The sequence below is a fragment of the Larus michahellis genome, chromosome 5, assembly GCF_964199755.1.
Source record: "Larus michahellis chromosome 5, bLarMic1.1, whole genome shotgun sequence".
Lineage (NCBI taxonomy): Eukaryota > Metazoa > Chordata > Aves > Charadriiformes > Laridae > Larus > Larus michahellis.
Window position 1 is genome coordinate 32,328,831 of NC_133900.1, and position 18,658 is coordinate 32,347,488.

Consider the following 18,658-nt stretch of genomic DNA (forward strand, 5'->3'; position numbering starts at 1 on the left):
GAAGTCCTCTCGTGCTATGCTGGTCTCCGTGCAGGCATCCTTCACAGAGCCACCATGCCCAAAACACGCCGGTGGATGACAGAACTGAGTGCCCTAGTGCTGAGGTCTCTCTGTGGGTGTCATCATCAGCAAGTGAAGATTAAATTGTTTGCACCTGACAGACCTGGGAATAAATCACAGGTCTACAATTCTCTCATTACCTCATAAAGCTTCCTTTTTAAGCTCCAATGTTCTGCTTGAGAACAGGATGTTTCAGAGAGTATCAGCAAAATGGGAAGTTTAGACAGATTTATTTTTATCCATCGTATTTTATTACGCAGCAGTTGAGATTTGAGGGAAGATATGGTTTACAAAAAATATAAAAAGCATCTTTAATAAATAAAAGGAGGATTTGGATTAAATACCCTTTTAAATACAGAACTAGAAGCTTATACTGAGGGCTTTGAAACTCTATTGCTGCCATGTATACCCAGATAAAACCCAGAACGACAGTTGTTTGTTTTGGGGGTTTTTAAGAAAAAAAGCCTATTATACACAATGGTCCAATCAACAAAAACTTGCCTTTTCAATTTTTTTACAATCCTGCATGTGTTATTTTTAAAATAAAAAGAACTTTCCACAGCAGTCCAGATTAGTTGATGGAAATAAATGTGAATGTGGAGAGGCGCTGCTTGGAAGATGAGTCCAAGGCAGAATTTCCATGTGGATGGTCTGTGGTGTAAGTGCTGGTAGAAGCGAGCCATGAAAACCGAACAAAAATACCAAGGCTGATTCACAGCCACGTTACTTCAGATTAATGCCAGTGTCACTTGGGCTAGTAAGTTTTATTTAGTCATCCAGAGCAGGCTGAACCCTGTTTCAGAGCTCGCAGTATGATCCGTTAATGCTGGAATAGAAAGAACACTTGTTTAATGGAATTACAGCGGCATAGTGTGTTTATGACTGTGGTCCATAATCTTTAGCGCTGATCTATGCGAACTGTAATAACATCACAAGAAAATTAGTTCTTTGAGCATGTTGGAAGAAGAACAAGTTGTCGCTGGGAATTGGTTCATACACTGTACTGGAAGTGTTTCAACTCTTTTCATCGGTAGCGAGAGGCACCGTCGCTTACAGGGCCCATGGAGACCTTACGCACCCTTTGCCTTCTGCTTGCGTCCTATCTAAAAACAGAGGGCTGAATTTCCCTATTAAAGGTTCCAGTTTGAACTGGAGGATTAGTTTGAACTGGCAAGGAATATCTCCGATACCAGGCAAGATGAAACAAATTGTGCTGAGCATGCACTGAGTTGGTTAATGTTGGGTTCCAGGAGGAGCCAGTCATTTAAACTGCACCTGCGTATTTACTGTAAAGACTACGATTTGGATTTCTTTGTTGGCTTTTTTAATGTGATTCTGTGTAACATGATGTGCATACCCCTAAATCCTAATCTAGACAAAGCCAAGTCATGCTATGAAGTCTATGTTAGTGTGTAGCTGTTGAACTGCAGAGGAAAAAAAAAAAATTAAAAAATGACCAATACCTTCTTATTTTACTGTTTTTCCAGGTATATGACCTGACCCCTAAACAAGAAAGAGCTGTTATTTGATCAGTAATCGGTGTAACCTGGGACAAATTAGTTTTCTTGTATAATCAAGTGTATTTTATTTTGTGCCTGTCCTGTGATTCCCGTCTATTGATCACAGTTGAACAAGCAGAATTCAGTTCTAGTATAATTCTGAAATGATTTTTTTCACACTATTCTGTGTAGAGCTTGGCCAGTTCCTCATACAGCACAAACCAGTATTAGTCAGTATAGACTCACTTGTACAGCAGTATGCTGATTTAAAACTTCTGACAAAGGCAAAAATGCTACTAAAACAAGCAAAGCCATTCAATATTAAAATAATTACACACATACATGCTCCCCCCCCCAAAAAAATCGCCCCAAACCCCAAAAAACCATTCATCAACTGCTGTTTCCAACCACTTTTTAAAGTTAATTTGGCTCCTGCTGCACTAAGTCCGTGCACATATTAATGTTTGTAAGGCTTTATTCTCATTTGTTCAGCTTTGGTCTTGCCTGATTAATTTGTGAAGTGCTGGTGTAGATCTGCTACTTACTGTATGTCTCTTGACTGAAAAATAATAAAGCACATTAACACTTATAGATCAGCATGACTTTTTTATTTAGGTCACATGGAATAGTTCAGACATTAATGCTTTAAATGTTCTTTACATCCTGATATTTATTGGTTTAGGTAAGGTGCTTGGGGTTTTTTGTTTGTTTGGCTTTTTTTTCCCAAAGGTTTGGGTTTTTTTTTTTTAAAAACTTTAAATAAACTAAAACTTACATGGTTCAAAGACGCTACTTGCAAGTCCTCAGCAGCTTGGAGCCTGGAAGCTGCAGGCAGTAAAGTACTAAGCTCTATGACTGTCGCTACCCCCTTGTCTTTGCCCTGTAGGCTGCAGGCTCTTTGGGCAAGGTATCGATCGCTAGATGCCAAAACATCCTAAATTTGAAATATAAGGCTTTTTTTATATATATATTTATATTTTGTAAAGGATTACTTTGTAATGCCAGCAGGAATTTCCATTTTCTCTGCCTGGTGAATAGCTTCTGGACTTTCTTGTAGCAGCAAGAGGTGAGCTGGTCTGTCTTATTCAGGAAGCAATTTCTGCTGGCTGACATTTAAGCAGAATAACTTCTGTAATTTAACATTTAAGCAGTGTTAGAAAATGGAATAGCTGGAAATAAAGGTTGCTTTACCTACCCTTCCTCATCTCTTCTTCTAGGATTGATTTTAACAAACTCGTGTAACTAATGCTCAGTATTAATAATATAAGAATAAATAATGTAAGTGTGCTCAGTGGTCAGTTTTTGGATACTGAATCTTCGTTGTATTTGCATCTTGTCCTGATGGAGCAGCTTTGGCAAGAAAGGACATTTGCTTTTTGCTCTTCCTCATGTCGCTGGACACTTTGAGGAAGACCTCAAAGCTGAGCACATTTCTGACCGAACTTAGTAACGGTACCCTGTTATGCTCAAGAAGTGTGAGAGGGTCTTAACTAAGACCTCAGTTTCTAGGTGAGGAATGGTCTTGCAGTGCTCCTTTTAGCTACATTGTCAGATAAAAGACTGAAATTTGGTAGTGTCAACTGACTGAAGTAGGTTGAACTGGAAAGTCAGAAGAAAATGGTGCCGTAAATCTGTACTGACACCTGAAGGTTATTCTGGTCCTAGAATAGATTATTTTTTTTCTCCCCAATAGATTGAAATAATTTCACATGCAATCACTTCCGAATTGTTTCCAATTAGGAACAATAGTGAAGTCTTACCATAGAAAAGAAATTATCCATCACTCAAGTATTTTGGGGGATGGAGGAGTGCGCCTGATTGCTTATCTAAGTCTTGGAAGACCTTTGGTATTTTCCATTGTTACAGGTTTTTTTTCCCCTGACTTTGTTTTCTCCAGATGAATTGTTCCTATAAAGGAATTTAAACTCTGGATAATTATTGTTCTCTGTTCCAAAAGCTAATAAAAACAAAGCTCAACAGTATGCAGTTGGAGGCCTATGGAAAAACTTGGGTGTAACACACAAAGTAGAAAAACAAACTTTGCTGATGAGGCCAGGCAGCTACGATCACATTTTCCAGTTTTAACTGTATGTCTTGGTCCTAACTGGGAATATTTCCTCTTAAACTGAATTTTTCCTCTCTTATTTGATTTTGTAGTTGCTTTTTTATCCATCAGCTGTGGACAGGAGGGGATAATAAATGTCAAAGATATTTGCGTGTGATCTCAAACACAGGGAAAGGATATATTTTTGTAATATTTTATAGGAGCGCATGTTGCTTTGTGCCCTATAAGACTAGTAGGATTTGTTTTCTTATTCCAGTAGCTGGACAAAAGATACTCTGGGAATGCTGTTAGTAAATATCCACATACCCTGTGACTGTATGTTTCAAACAGACCTGTTTCTTTGGATTATGAAGTTTTTCTTTCAGTCAACTCTTTTTAAGGCGTACTCCTTCCCTTTCCAACCACTACCTCTTCCTGGATTCTCAGGATATGCTTTCTGATGAGCCTGTTGCCTGTAAATATGTTTCTGCAAAAATTTTCATTATTTTTTTTTCAGATTTTTTTATTGCTGATTGTTTGATAATGAAGGTTAGATTTAGATGTGGCTGGTTATGGTAACTTAAATTTATGTGTGTCGCTGATACCAACGCTTTAACTTATTATAGAAGTGTTCAGAGCGCTTGGGATGGGTACGTGTCAATTCTCCAGATGAAAATCAAGCAACCAAGGGAATCTTGCGTGTTTATCCAGGCCTTTGTGTCTTTTGTTACTCTTGATTTGAGCCCAAAGTAAGAATAAGGTGTCACCACTCTAACCGTTTTCAAGAACTGTTACGTGAATTCTTCTTTAGGGTTTTTAAGGTTTCCTGCGGTGAATGTAAAGAACATAAAATCCTATAGTGCTGGGTGGGGTTTTTTGTTGTTGTGGTTGTTTTTTTTTTTTTTTAATGGATTTTTCTTTTTTGTGTGGTGACTTAAGGTGGCAATGCTACTTATGGTTGTTCTTTTCAAGTATAATTTAACCTGAGTTTATGAGGAGATTGGTTACATTCTTTTAAAGAGTTGAAGAAAAGTGTTTCTCTGTACTTTTCTTCTTGTTAGGTACTGTATATTCTGGAGAAGGTCAGTAATGTAAAGAAAAGACCAGACAGATTCCTGAAGTGGGTGGGAAAGGGGTGGTACTGTGACTTTTAATCCTCTTTGCCTGATAGCTCTATGAATGGGTAACTTTGGTGGAAAGACACCATTAGGAATTCATATCTGAGGACGCTGGAAATACGCTCTTACCTCAGCCAGCTAATTCAACAGAAATATCAGAATTTCATCCCGGTGCTGCTGTTCCAAGTTGATGGTGATTTTCAGTGCCCTTCCTCTCTGCTGTGCCACTCCATCCTTTTGCAAAAAGGTCCCTGTGTGCTCCTTGAAATGACAGAGGTAGCTGAGACAAGATTATCCTGTCAAAAACGTATCCACATCACTGAGAGGTAATGAAATAGCTCCTGGCACAATGTGCAGTCCTGCTTCGCAGCCGGTCAGGTGCAGCTTTCTCCTGTAAAGCAGCAGGGTGCTACGGGGGGGATGAGACTTAAATCTTTCCTTTGCAAGTTTGAGGCTCAAATCCTGCAAAATGTGTTTTGTGTAAAGAACTTCCTTCCCATGGGCATTGCAGAGTTATGCTACGGGAGGACTGCTTGCGATGTGCTCGAACGGGTTGGCTTAGGTGGGGCATTTCACGTGAGGAGTGAAGCGGTAAAGCGTACTGACGAGAAGGTCACATCGAGTGCCTTAGCACTTGAACCAACTTATCAAGATGGTGGGGAGGTTACACAATCGGCGTAGCCCTTCCTTTTACAAACGCCTTCCTAGCGTAGCCTTCGCTCGAAGTTACGCGAGCTTCTCTGAGGCAGTTCTGCCTTTGCTGTTGTGTTCTTAGTTATGATTGAAATGTCAGAAGATTTTAAAAACAGTCATCACAGCTGGGATATTTGATGAAGCGTCTTTGTTATTTTCTTTTTTTTTTTTTTTTTATTTTGAGCCGCCGTACATTAAGAAATGATGTAAGGCTCGTCTCAGTCTTCAGTGAAGCAGTGTCCTTGCCAACCTCTAGTACCTTCTGGTGATGACACCAAGGACTAGAATTGGTTAAGCACTTCAACAGCAATTAGGCAGCTCTGTTGTGGTGGGTTTTATTGCCCCCAATTGTTGTTTGAGAGGGATGCTGCCCCCACCATGATACATAAAGAGGAGTCAGTGATCTTGGGTAAATACTGACCACTTTTACCGCAACTGACTGCCAACTCTATTGATAATGCTTCTTTCTGGGCCACAGGTGTTACTGCCTCTTCTCAGGGGGCTGTTTTCCATGCTGCCAGCTGAGATATCTGTCAGAGGATCTCTTTTTTTTCTGTTTTCTCTCTAAATTTGGTATATGTGGCCTTTGTTGAGGAATGACCCTCTTGTCTCTTCCAGGTCTGGTTTACAGGTACTGCTACTCTAAGGTGATTTAATGCAAGAGCACCTTCTTTCTGATGGGCTGTTTCTTTATGCAGTATTGACTTGCTCACCCGGTGTAACCCTCAGCTTTCTGTGAAGCAACGTACCTTGTTCTTGAGTGACATTGATTTAATTACATCTTTAAACAAATAAAGCTGAGTTGAGCACTTCTTGAACTTCTTGGCCATGGGGGAATAATGATGCTAAATTTCTGTAGCAATCCTCATGGGTTCTTATTATTTTATTTGTAGATTTATTTTCCAGATTTAATTTCCAATACTTTCACCATATCATCAACTACTAAGTTTTGTCAAATTGTTTAGCGAAAATCCAGTGAGCAGATTTAATACAAAAAAAAAAAAATAGTTCTCAAATGCATCATGTCTTCAAATGGCACATGAAAATTTGATATTTTAGAAAGGGGTTGCTAATTCCAGTGATGTTTCTGAATCAGCAATAGGTAGCAGGCAGGCTTTACATCGTGTGTGTGTACCCTTAATGAAAGGAGCTAATGTAAAATGAAACCTGATAGTTTTTGTTAGAAAATAAATGAATATGAGTTCCACTGAAGAAAAATTTTGTTTGAGTCTTACACTGTCATGTAAATAGCTGGATTTTTTTTTTTTTACCAGGAAGAAACATATTTACCTGTCTAAAATTAAAGTGGACAAAAAAGCTAGTAAGACATTGCACATATTTTTTTGTGTTGTTTTGTGTCATTTGTACAAATATTTTTATATCAAAAAGAAATTTTATCTTCTAAATAACTCACCCTGCTGTATACTACTCCTAAAAAACATGTACTAAGAAAAAAAGGTGTAGGTTCAAAAAAGATCCCAGTAATTCAGTGTGTTTGAGTGGTGAATCTGTCACCAGGTAACTTGTGCATGGAGATGAAAGCATCGTCCATGTGCCACCTGAGGAGGTCTGTGGAGGTGGATGTTTGTCACGTGAGAACTCGAAGTCCCGCGTGGCTGAGAGGTTTTGGCAGCTCCCCTTTCCTTTTCCCTCTGCTTTGGTGAGCCCGGAGCTGCCTGAGAGGTTCCACTCTGTTCCCCTGGCAGCAGCTGGGGATGGCAGTGACTCGTTCTCTTGTTCCTGTCTGTCACTTGAAGTAAGCGGTGTTCTTGGAAAAAAAATATTTCATTATTCCTTCCCTTTTGTTTCATAGTAATCCTGTAAGCCAGAAATTTGTAGTCAGGAACAGGCTCAGAATTACGTAGTGCTAAACTATTGCCACTAGGTCAAAAAGTTGATCCTTGGCTGCTCCTTTCTGTACTGGACTGTAGGTTTGGTCAGACACAGCATGGTACAGAAATGCAGAACTCTGGTTAAATAGTCAATACTCCAGTATGGATGTTGTTGTTGTTCATCAGGAATGCCCAAGAATATGCTATGTGTTGAACCACACTGTAAAAAGTCTTAGTTGGCTATGAAAATTTTTCCTGGCTTTCAGAAATACATTTTTGTTGGAGTTTGAGATAGGAAAAAATACTATGTGTCCTCAGTCTGAAAATTATGAATAAGTAGATGTAAAAAAATCAAGCTGCAGACTGACCCGACTTTTTTTTGCACGTGTAGAATTAAGAGTAGACCTGTATAATAACTTGTGCTGTAGCCACTGCTCTAGTGCAAATGTTTCTCAAAATGCAGAATTGCAAATTGCCATCAGACAAATGCAATGCATTGAGTTGTTGAGATGATGGTAGTTATTTGTGTGTTTTCCCTACAAATGAAGAGGAAAGCATTTATTTTTCATGAAAGTATGGTGTGCTATAAACATAGCTACATACAGACATACAGCATAAGTTATATGAAATTACAGGACAAGCATTACAGAGGCAGAATATTTACAAGGAACTTGAATATTGATGAAAGATAGTTTTTCTTACGGGCAGCCTCCTCTGAGAGTATTAATTTAGTGTACAGCTTCATTTTTAAATGAATAATATATAAACAAAATAATGCTTGCTTTGCGGCATGCTTCTATTTTATTTATGTGTGCACACATGGTCCACTCTAATTAAGCACAGCTCTTTATGGTTTATTTATTTGTTCTAGAAAGGCTGCTTAATATTTGAGAGAAACAGTAATGATGTGTCTGACCTTTGCAGTGGCTGTGTTATTGGTAAGCTGGGTTTTGCAGGAGCCTGCAAGAAGAGTAAAATAGCAGGTTGGTCTTTTTCTCCATTTGCTGGAACAGGCTCAAGAGACCTGATAGCATGAGAAAATTAAAAACAAAACAAAACCAAACAGTAAGTGGTTAAAGAGTATTTTCTTGTGTTTTCAGATCTTGGGGGGATGCTGCTGACAGGCTGAGGTAGAGGGTTAAAAACTTTGCTTTTTGTTGTGTTCTGCGTTTTATTACCAAACCACCAGGGTAGTGTTTCACATGGTGAATAGTTCGTTGTTGGTTTTGTTTGTTTGTTTCATGCCAATATAAAGAAATAATGTAAATGGAGGTGGAGACCAGTCCAGGTTTTAAGTTCTACAGGGCATGGACAAGTGCGCATGACTTTCTTGTGTGGCACTCTTGGAGTGGGATTTGCCACTAAACTTCCTAAAAATACATGTGCTGTGGTACACGCGAATTTTATCACCTGTACCTTTTTTTATGGCCTTTGCTTAATACAGATTCCCACCTCTTTTTACAGAAGCATCCCCTGCAGCTGTGCCGTGGCCAGGAGCTTGGTGCTGGCTGTTCAACCCACCGCTCCTGCCTCCTCTTGCCTCTCCCTGGTGGGCTCCTCTCCCGGCCCCGTCCTCTTCCCCCTTGTGCGTGCCGTGTGCATGGTTGCCGTCTGATGGGGCTCTCGGTTTTATTTCTGATAAAAGCAAGACCACTGGGAGAGAAAGAGTTGTTTGTTGCAAGTGCTAATAACATAAGTTTAAAAAAAGTGGAAAAACCAAAGCGGGTATGGAGAAAAGCTGATGGATACCTGTGTGTTCGGATGGTAACGGTGCTATATTATAAAGCAATAGAAATTAAATGTTTTCTATATTTATAAAAGGATTTTGGTTGATCCAGGTACTCATGGGTGATACCAGTAATAAATGCCGTTTAACTGACTTCCACATGAACATGACCATTTCTTATGTTGTTCTTCTGTGGAAGCTCTGTGTATGTGTACATACAAAATTAATATTCTCGTAATGGAAGATGCAATTTGTGCTCTATTCAGTTGCTCGTGTTTTTGCTAATTAATCATTAATCATCTGGTATTGGAACAGTATCTTTTTTTCTTCAATTAGCCACTGGTACATGTTTGTTAGAAATCTGCCTGCAGAGATTTTACAGTGCTGCAGTTTATGCTATATTTTTCTCTTAATTGGTAGGTAACATTTCATAGCCTTTGTTTGCTTGCTTCCTTATCTGTTTTGTTCTGTCTTTATAAATGTAAAAATCTCATTTCAGCGTATATGGTAGTTACCTCAAGCAATAGTATGCTGCATAGGTTTTTACGCTATGATTCCTTTGGGGAAGAAGAGAGGCGGTTGTCTTGCAAAGGAATGTAAGCTAATAGTACGTGCTTCTTCCAGCCAAACTGATCGGAGATAAGTAACAATTTTTCCCTCTCCTCCTTCCTTCACTCAGGATCATTAGCGCTAGCTGGCCATCTGGGGTTTTGGGTTTGGTTGGTTGGTGGGGTTTTTTTTTTGTTTTTTTTTTTCTGTTTATTTTTTTCCAGGAGGAGGATGGAGGCTTGTAGAACTGCAGAGTTCTCATTCACCTTCCTTTTTCTTGCAGTGATTATTCTTTTTCTGCGTTGCATAATGAATTCTTTATAGCTCATGTATATGGCCATCTTGCTCTCGAGGGTCTGCTGTGGATATATGTGGAAGACTGACAAAGCACATAACCTCATTTTTTATGAGTGTTGTGGGACAGGCTTAACTGCAGTGGCCGCGAAAAGCGGGGCGAGGTTTTGGTCTTTAGCAGCCTACCACTTATCATAGAAGGTACCATTCAAAACACAAACTAATTTAAAACAGTCTAGGAATTCTTGTTGATTGAGTGAGATCATCACGGATCTGTGGCAGGACTTTCCAGTGCCGAGGACTGTGTTTTAACTTCATTGTTGGTTGTAGGTGTCGTTGCTTCAGGAGAATCCCGGTGGTGTCAGAGATGTCATAAACTTTCCTTTTCTCCCACTTTGTCCCACATTGAAGTCCAAGAGCGCTCAGGATTTAGTGTATTGCGCAGAGGCACATTCATTAGTCCACACTGGACTATTTCAGTGAATGGGCTACTGGAGCTGGGACAGCAAAGAGGGGGAAAAAAAAAAAAAAGAGCATTTTCTGAAAATGTTTGTGTTCAGAATATCTGTGGAAAATAACTGCACAAAGTGAAATTGTTTATTATTTGCTCTGGAACTTCTGGTAGTGTAAGCGATGAGTTCTTGGCTTGGGCTTTAACTGATGTGTGTGATTTGTGGGCTGTTTCTGAAGTATACTGATGGTGAAATGAGAAGAAAGTTGAAGCTAACAGGTCCATTGATCCGCTGCATTAGCGTTTTCTGTCTCATGATGTGGCAGAGCTTCCAGTAAGACCCTCCACAGGAGACAAGACCCTTTGAGCAGGGATGGGGTTGCACTGCGGATGTGGCAATGCATCCTGACCCTCCCGCAGCTGTGGCAGGGATCGGGGTAATTACCCTGTGGCTGGGGAGGCAGGCGGTGCCTAATGCCACTCCGCTTGAACTGCGAGGGAAAGGGGGTTAAGCTGGGATCGTGCTCCATCCAGCCTCATCCTGGCAGCTGACGGCATCACCCATCACCTCCCAGCCTTCTCGCTCCAGCTGGCGCCGGGAGAGCGGGAGCGGAGAGCATCTGAAGTTTGCCGTACGCCTCAGACCTTACGTGATGGCAGTACACAGCTCGCTAGTCACTGCCATGTTGCTAGGGCAACCTGCCTATTTATTCATTTATTTCCAACTTCAGTCTGGTACATCCCCTGCCCTGCCTGTGCTGGAGCGTTCTGTTTGGCACTCGGGCACGCTTTGGTGGACTTCAAATGTATCTTGCGTAGCTAACTATTACTTATATGGGGAAGACAACTTCCATCCCCCTACTCCAGGTCGTTAGTGAGAGGTCTGTCTTGGATTTTAGCCTTTTAATTGGAGCGTATCTATGCCTGTCCATGCACAGAAATTAAATATTGCACTTGTTTCTGCATTTTATGCTCTTAATGGAAGGGAGCATTATATCAATGTTCTCTAGTGCTACTAGAGCAGTTTAAGCTCCGTTCCCTTCTTTCCCTAATATTCCCACACCTTTGGGGGCGCTTGTTTGAATGTATCTACCTGTAAAAATGGCCTAAATCTTCCTCTCGGTTTTTCATAAGTATGGATTAGTTGCTCTTGCGTGAGTGAATAATGTAGACTGCAGAATACATACGCTTCAATGGTATCTTTGATAATTTGTGGTTTAAATTGTACATAGATTATAAGAGGTGGTAGAAAATTCATGTTAACACTGTTCTGCATCAAAGATGTCTTTTGAAATGTGTCATTATCAGTAATAAAGCATTACTGTAAAAAATGACCAGATATTTTTGTTGTTTTTTTTTTCCACTCAGCTGTCCCGTTTCCTCCAAGTCACCGTCTCACAGCTAAGGAAGTGTTTGATAATGATGGAAAGCCCCGTGTGGATATCTTAAAGGCACACCTTATGAAAGAAGGGAGACTGGAAGAGAGCGTTGCTTTGAGAATAATAACAGAGGGAGCTTCAATTCTCCGCCAGGAAAAAAATTTGCTGGACATAGATGCACCAGTCACAGGTTAGTGTGGAGTTATGATGATGGAGGGGATGGTTGCTGGTTTAGGAAATGTAAAGTAATGCACGAGTGTATGTGGCTTCCTAAGGAGCTGAAAGGCAGCTTGAAAATCATTTTTTCTTTCCGATACTCAGTTCTCTCTGTGTCCGCTACCACTGGGATAATGGAGCGGCTTGTAAATTAGAGGAAAGGATCACATCTGCTGAGCCCTTTCTGTTTCTAAGACAGAGAACATTTTTAGTCTTAGGAGAAGATTAGGAGAGCTTTCTTAAACTTGAAAAGTTATCTGGCCTTTTGCACCAGGTATTAATTCCTTAATTTTATAGATGTCACTTACCATAGCAGCACTGTTCAGACATACAGACAGTGTTGGGCTCTGAAGGAACAATGGTATCAGAGTAAATGGAAATTTTAATTAAATGCTAAAGAAAATAATGAGTGCGGCAAAAAGGAAAAAAAAAAATTACCGAAATCCCCGTTTGTGTTGCCTGGGGGATTAATGAATTGCACTGGTTGCAGAACCCATCCTGCCCTTGGCTATCAAACGCTACCACCCGCTCATTAATCCTCAGGAAATGCCTTATACTTTGAATTTCCTTCTCTAATTGTCTCCTGCCTTCAACTGCATTCTGAACGTATGAATGCATTTGCTTGCTCTAATGTGCCTCCTCCCGTTTTGTTGTTGTTATCAGATACAAATGCATTTTTGGCAAGAAATTGATTTGTGGCATAGAAAGTTAGCTGTGGGACAAAAGATAATTATTTCCAGCCAGCTTAAACTGTGAAACTAAACTATAAAGCTTGGTTTAAGAAGGCAGGTCCTTTGGTCACTTTTGTTTCTGGAGAGCCTTGACAAAAGTAAAAGAAATAGGTTCATCTGCTGCAGAATAAGGGTTACCAGTCTTTATTATCAGTACTGGTAGCATTCTCCAAAAACTACATAGAAGCAGCAAAACCTTCATTTTTCAGGAAACCTTGTCTGAAACTGAAGAGCGTAGTGGCTGGACTAGAATGATGCACAAGTTATTAAAGCTTGTAATTTTAAAAATGACATCCAAACAGGGGATTGTAGCTTGACCTGGAGAGGTATTATGTATCATCTTTTATGTAATAATTAGCTTGTCATGCTGCCGTACAATTCTGATGGAAAAGTATTCATTCATGAGCTGCAACATGATTGACATAAGGAAATTGGATGAATAAAAGGATCCTCTGAGTAGACTGAGAAGACAGATACTTTCTTTGACACTTCAAGGTAAATGAAAGAAGTTGTAGAGGTGCAATACTGTTGTCCATAACAGAGTGGCAGACATGCAGAAATTCTACCATTGAGAGATGTAGCCTTTAGGGCGACGGGTCTGCTGTGTTGTGTCTCAACTCATTTCCATAAGTCTATGTTTGCCCAGGGAAGTTGTGGATGCCCCATCCCTGGAAGTGTTCAGGGCCAGGCTGGATGGGGCTTTGAGCAGCCTGGTCTAGTGGGAGGTGTCCCTGCCCAGGGCAGGGGGTTGGAACTAGACGATCTTTAAGGTCCCTTCCAACCCAAACCATTCTATGAGTCTATGTTTAATGTTCTCTCTCTCTCTTTTCAATTTTTTTCTCTAAAAATTATTTCTTAAATGCTTTTGAAGGTGTCAGGATTGTTCTGAATTATTTTTTGGAGATTAATCTCCTGAAGGTTACCCCGTTCTATAACACTGGTATAACTTAAGTCTTTGATTCTTTTTGTCGGTTGAACCTACATCTTGCTTTGTTCCTGCTTTTGAAATTGTTCTCACGTGGTGATTGCGATACTGCAGCATTCTTCGGGGTGGCTGGTAGCTACTCTCTTTTAAGATAGCGTAGGAAAGCTGGGCTCCTAATGCTTGTTAGCGGGGTAGCTGAGAAGTGCTAATGTTCTGTATGAACAAACATGAAAGCTGGAGTTATGAAAGTGATCATCAAAAGAAGGAAAAAAATAAATTGTGAGGGGGAGGTTGTGAGGCATGTTGTTGTGGGCCTGACAGTTTTCTTTGTATGAGTAGTATGACAGCAGGTGACTGGATAAAGAGAATATCAATTGACCGGTGATGTGGTGGAAGTGCAAGGTATACAGGCAGTCAAGAAATAACTACAGAGTAGAGGAAAGCTTCTTTTCAAACACAGGGAAGAACAAACGGAACCACTGATAGAGCAGAGAAGAAAATAAAATTTAAATTTTAGACATGGCAAGCAGTCTTGTTGAAGAGTGACAGTGTGACAGTTATAAATCATTAATATGTGATCCTTTGTGGGAGATGCATTCATCTTTTAGAAACATATCCCTGTAGCTGGTTGATGAGATGGTGATCATCAAAAAGAAGAGACATAGAAGAGCATAACTGTTGAAGTAAGAGCACTGTGGATTAGTGCAGTGATATAGTAGATAAATGTTAACGAACATGAAAAGATTTTTCTTAAAGCCTTTTGCAGCTATCCCTCAGTTTGAAATTTCTCTTTTGTTTATTTTAAGGGGTGAAATAATTGTCCTCAGAAAAAATATCAGAGTTCTGTTTATAAGCAAAGTCATGTGAAATAAAATGGGCATGTAGAAGACCTGGATTTGAGGGAGAAGATGATTTGTATTTAGGGGAGGCATGCAAAGAGCCTTAATGTGGCACGCACAATTCATTATTTTACATTTATGTATAAAGCTTACTCTGTGGTTAGCTGGAAGCACCAATGTGATTGTCATTTTGAGTTAGTACATTTTGATTTCAAATTTGGCAAGGTTATAAGCCTTTTGGAGTATTGCTGATGAATTCATTGCGACCTTAGCTCAAATTCTCATAGTGTGCTACATACATATGTACGTGCATGCATAGTTTGCCACAGTTCTGGCTTACAACCAAGGTGAACTGTTCCTGCAGTTGTTACACAGGGCTGCCGTTGCTGGGTATGAATCTGAACAGAGCCTGAACTAAGAAGAGACTCCAAGTTCACTGCCATCAGGACTCTTCTTGCATCTGGGAGGTGTTGAAGCAACTTTGTCTTGACTTGTGCATGAGAGTTGGGAAGAATGGAGAGAATTGGGTCAAAAAAAGTTAGTGTATTGAGGGGAAAGTTGAAAGTAGGGATGAAAAGTGACAGGGGCTGCTCGACAGACGACAAAGAGGTGGTTGAGACTGGCCACTTGAAGACTAGAATATGAGATAGAGGTGAAAAGCTTGGGAGACAAGGAAATAGCCAAGAGGTTGAGTCGGGGGTTGATAGAGGATGGCTCAGCAGATAAAGTAGGAGGATGAGCAAGAGCTTGACAAGGGTATTGGGACTAGCTGGGCAAGGCAGCTGCTTTGGGAAGGTGAAAGGGGCACATGGTGGAGTGGGCCTGGCTGCAGAGTGAAAGCTGTGTTAGAAGCAGTTACCAGTACAGATCTGTCTCATGACTGGCAGAAGTGAGGGGCTGGCACAAGGGTTGTGGGGTCATCTGGATTTCCCACGTGGGGAAGGAGCGAGCCAAGCACCCTGGGCTACCAGTGTGCTTTCCAGTTGCCTGCGGCACCATGGGGAATGTCTGTGCCAGCCTTCACCCACCAGGGAATGGGCAGACGGCAAGGGGACAGGGAGCCACCTTCCACAGATAGATTGTTCCCGACTTCTTCACCTGTACCTTCTTCTCTAGGAGGCAAGTGGTCTTTGTCTTAAGCTTGTGGGATTGATGAGGTTAATCTACCATCTACCACTAGACTACAGCCGTTCAGAGGAAAGATGTCTCTATGGCAGCCTTAGAATTTCCAGACCTGTTTTATGTTCATAACAGTATAATGACACATGGAGAAATTGGCTCATTTTTAATTGTTTTTTTCTAGAAGGCTAAGGAAGTATATCTCTGAACCTCCCTGATGGCAATATTTACTGAAGTCGCACTCCAAAGAGCAGTTGGGAATGTCAGATTTCAAATTGCCTGAGTAGCTGTATGTGGCCTTATAATATAGGTTCATTACTATACAGAACGGTTCTGGGCAAGTGACGTGCACTACCCTTTGCATGATGCCTGACTAATTACCTGCTTGTTTTTATGGGGCCCGCACTTCCAGATCTAAAATCTGTTGTTCTTAAGTACTGAACACTCTTAACTGCATGCCAACCACGTGTCCCTTTGACTTCAGTGCATGGGTAGCTTGCTCTGTGCGTGAGTATACATGTATACATCTAAATTATAGAATTATCTATAAAATAATAAGTTATTTGGGTTTTTCAATGTGTTATGACAGAGAAACAAATTTAGGTAAAGCCTTTGATAGCAATGTTGCCTTGCTTGGCTCCCAGTCTGTAAAATGGACCCTTTAGCTCACCAGTGTTTTGAAGACAGCAATTCACACATGTCTTTTGAAGTGATGAGGTACTACTATACTGAGTGGTGTTGAAAGTAAGTGAGCAAGCTGATCGTGCTGCCTTCAGAGTAAGGTTCATAGAAGTTTTGTAACTAAAGCATATTTCACACAAGTGAAGAGAACACAACTTGAAAGTTGCTCACTGTGTGAGTATAGTTCATTCTGTCCACTGCTTGGAAAAGAGCAGAAAGTGACTATATAATTAAGGAATTTGTAGCATAATGCACATGCAGGAGAGGTAGTACTTGAAACCTGAATTCTGTCACATCCGAAATATAGAGTTCTTTTTTTGCCAACGTTTGTAGTGTTCACTTTAATTACTAGGTGTATGATTTATTGACATTAATGAACTCAGTTCACTGGTCCTTTTCAAAGTAACCAAACGGGCACTTTTGGAACACAGTAAGTTGTTGTTTTCCAATATCTGCAAAAATTACCAGCTACAAGAGGTTAAATAGCGTTATTAATCTGGAGGGGCTGGGATTAAAATATAAGAACCCAAAGGTCGTATTGCAGAATTTGATTTCAACAGCAAAGTAGTTGATGACAACAGCCAATTCCAGCTTCCAAGCCAGATCTAATTTTGAAGTTGGCCCTGTTTTGAGCAGAGCAGGTTGCTCTAGATGACCATCCCACCTTAACTTTTCTGTGATTTTAATGTATACCTCCTTAAATGACATACTTAACCACAGAGTAGACCTAGAACTCTAAGTGGTGTGTTTGTCTAATGTCTATCATTGTGTGTCTTTGCTTGTACCTTTTGCATTATTTTTCTTGAGGATATCGTTAGATTTACAGATGCTGAATGAAAATAGCATGCTATCTCTTGCACATATGACTGCATGAGTGAATAAGCTTGTAAGAGATGTGTGTTGGTGTTTTTAAGGTAAGTCTTTCTTCCCTGTTCATACCCATTATAGAAGTAATTAGTATGTGCTCTGTTCCTTCTTGTAATATTTGACATCTCTCTTTTTTGTGTACCTGATGCATGGTCATTTTGGTTAGTCTCTGCCCATCATTATTAAAAAGAGTTTCCTTTAGTAAACTAAGAACACAAAACCTGAAGACATATGTATCTATATAAAACTGTACTTTTTTTGCATATAGTACTTATGTGTAATGTATGAACACTGCCACTGCTGGTGGTGGCACCCACACAAACAGAATTGAGAACATCTGTACACAAGCAGCTGCCATGGTAATGACAACAGTTTCTGGCTTATTGACAATAGCCAGGCCATGTGCAGGCACAGGGGGCAGCATCGCTCAGCCCCTCATTTCGAAAAGATGGAAAATAGGTAAAACAAGCATATACTCTTGTTCTAAACCTTGACATGCTTCATTGGGAAAGCCCTGACTGCTATCCTGTGTTCAAAGCTTTCTGAAATGCCTGGTGCGTGCAGCTTGGTATGTGAAGACAGGTGAGCACCAGATGAAGACAGAATAAAAGCTTATTGTTGAAGTGTAGAAATTCTTTTATAAAAGAAAGGGAAAGTGTCTCAGTCTCTGCAGGTCTTTTCCTTCACCATAATGTTTTCCTCTGCTAGTCCTAGTTTTTGCAGCTCCTACGTTTACAGATGTGGTAGATGCAAGGAAACCACTGTTGCTTGCAGAGCCTTCCTTGCTATTCCCTTTGCATTGCATAACGTAAGGCAGGGTGCGTGTGTATTTCCAATAGGTACATAGGTGCTAAGCTTGCTAAGGGGGAATACACCAACTTGCAGTTTCATTGTAGCTCTTTCGTTCACTGTAGTTTCTTTAGGTAAAAAATTCCATTGGCTTGGTTGAATATTGCATCAGCATGGAAATATAACTTAAATACTTGAATTGCTTGTTGAGGTTGAGGGAGGTGATTCTACCCCTCTACTCCACTCTCGTTGAGACCCCACGTGGAGTACTACGTCCAGCTCTGGGGTCCACAGCACAAGAAGGACATGAACCTGTTGGAGTGGGTCCAGAGGAGGACCTTGAAGGTGATCAGAGGGCTGGAGCACCTCTCCTATGAGAGAGTTGGGGCTATTCAGCCTGGAGAAGAGAAAGCTCCAGTGAGACCTTATGAGCAGCCTTCTAGTACCTAAAGGGGGCCTACAGGAAAGATGGGGAGGGACTCTTTATCAGGGAGTGTAGTGATAGGACGAGAGGTAACCGTTTTAAACAGAAAGATAGGAGACTTAGATTAGATATTGGGAGGAAATTTTTCACTGTGAGGGTGGTGCGGCACTGGAACAGGTTGCCCAGGGAAGTTGTGGATGCCCCATCCCTGGAAGTGTTCAAGGCCAGGCTGGATGAGGCTTTGAGCAGCCTGGTCTAGTGGGAGGTGTCCCTGCCCATGGCAGGGGGGTTGGAACTAGGTGATCTTTAAGGCCCCTTCCAACCTGAAACATTCTGTGATTCTCTAATGTTTGTTCTTGTAGTGAGCACCCTGAGAGTTTTTGCAATTTAAACTCTAAATTGATGGATGGGGAGAGGTTGTA

The 18,658-nt window shown here is 40.7% G+C and overlaps 1 protein-coding gene across 2 annotated transcripts in view; it reads left to right on the forward strand.

Moving 5' to 3' along the window:
• The window catches only part of PPP3CA (protein phosphatase 3 catalytic subunit alpha), a 204,943-nt gene that overhangs the window by 72,890 nt on the left and 113,395 nt on the right, over positions 1 to 18,658 (forward strand). For both annotated transcript variants that reach the window (XM_074589480.1, XM_074589479.1), the window contains exon 2: positions 11,635 to 11,835. In XM_074589480.1, the coding sequence (XP_074445581.1) occupies positions 11,635 to 11,835 (201 nt within the window). The remainder of the gene's footprint in view (positions 1 to 11,634; positions 11,836 to 18,658) is intronic.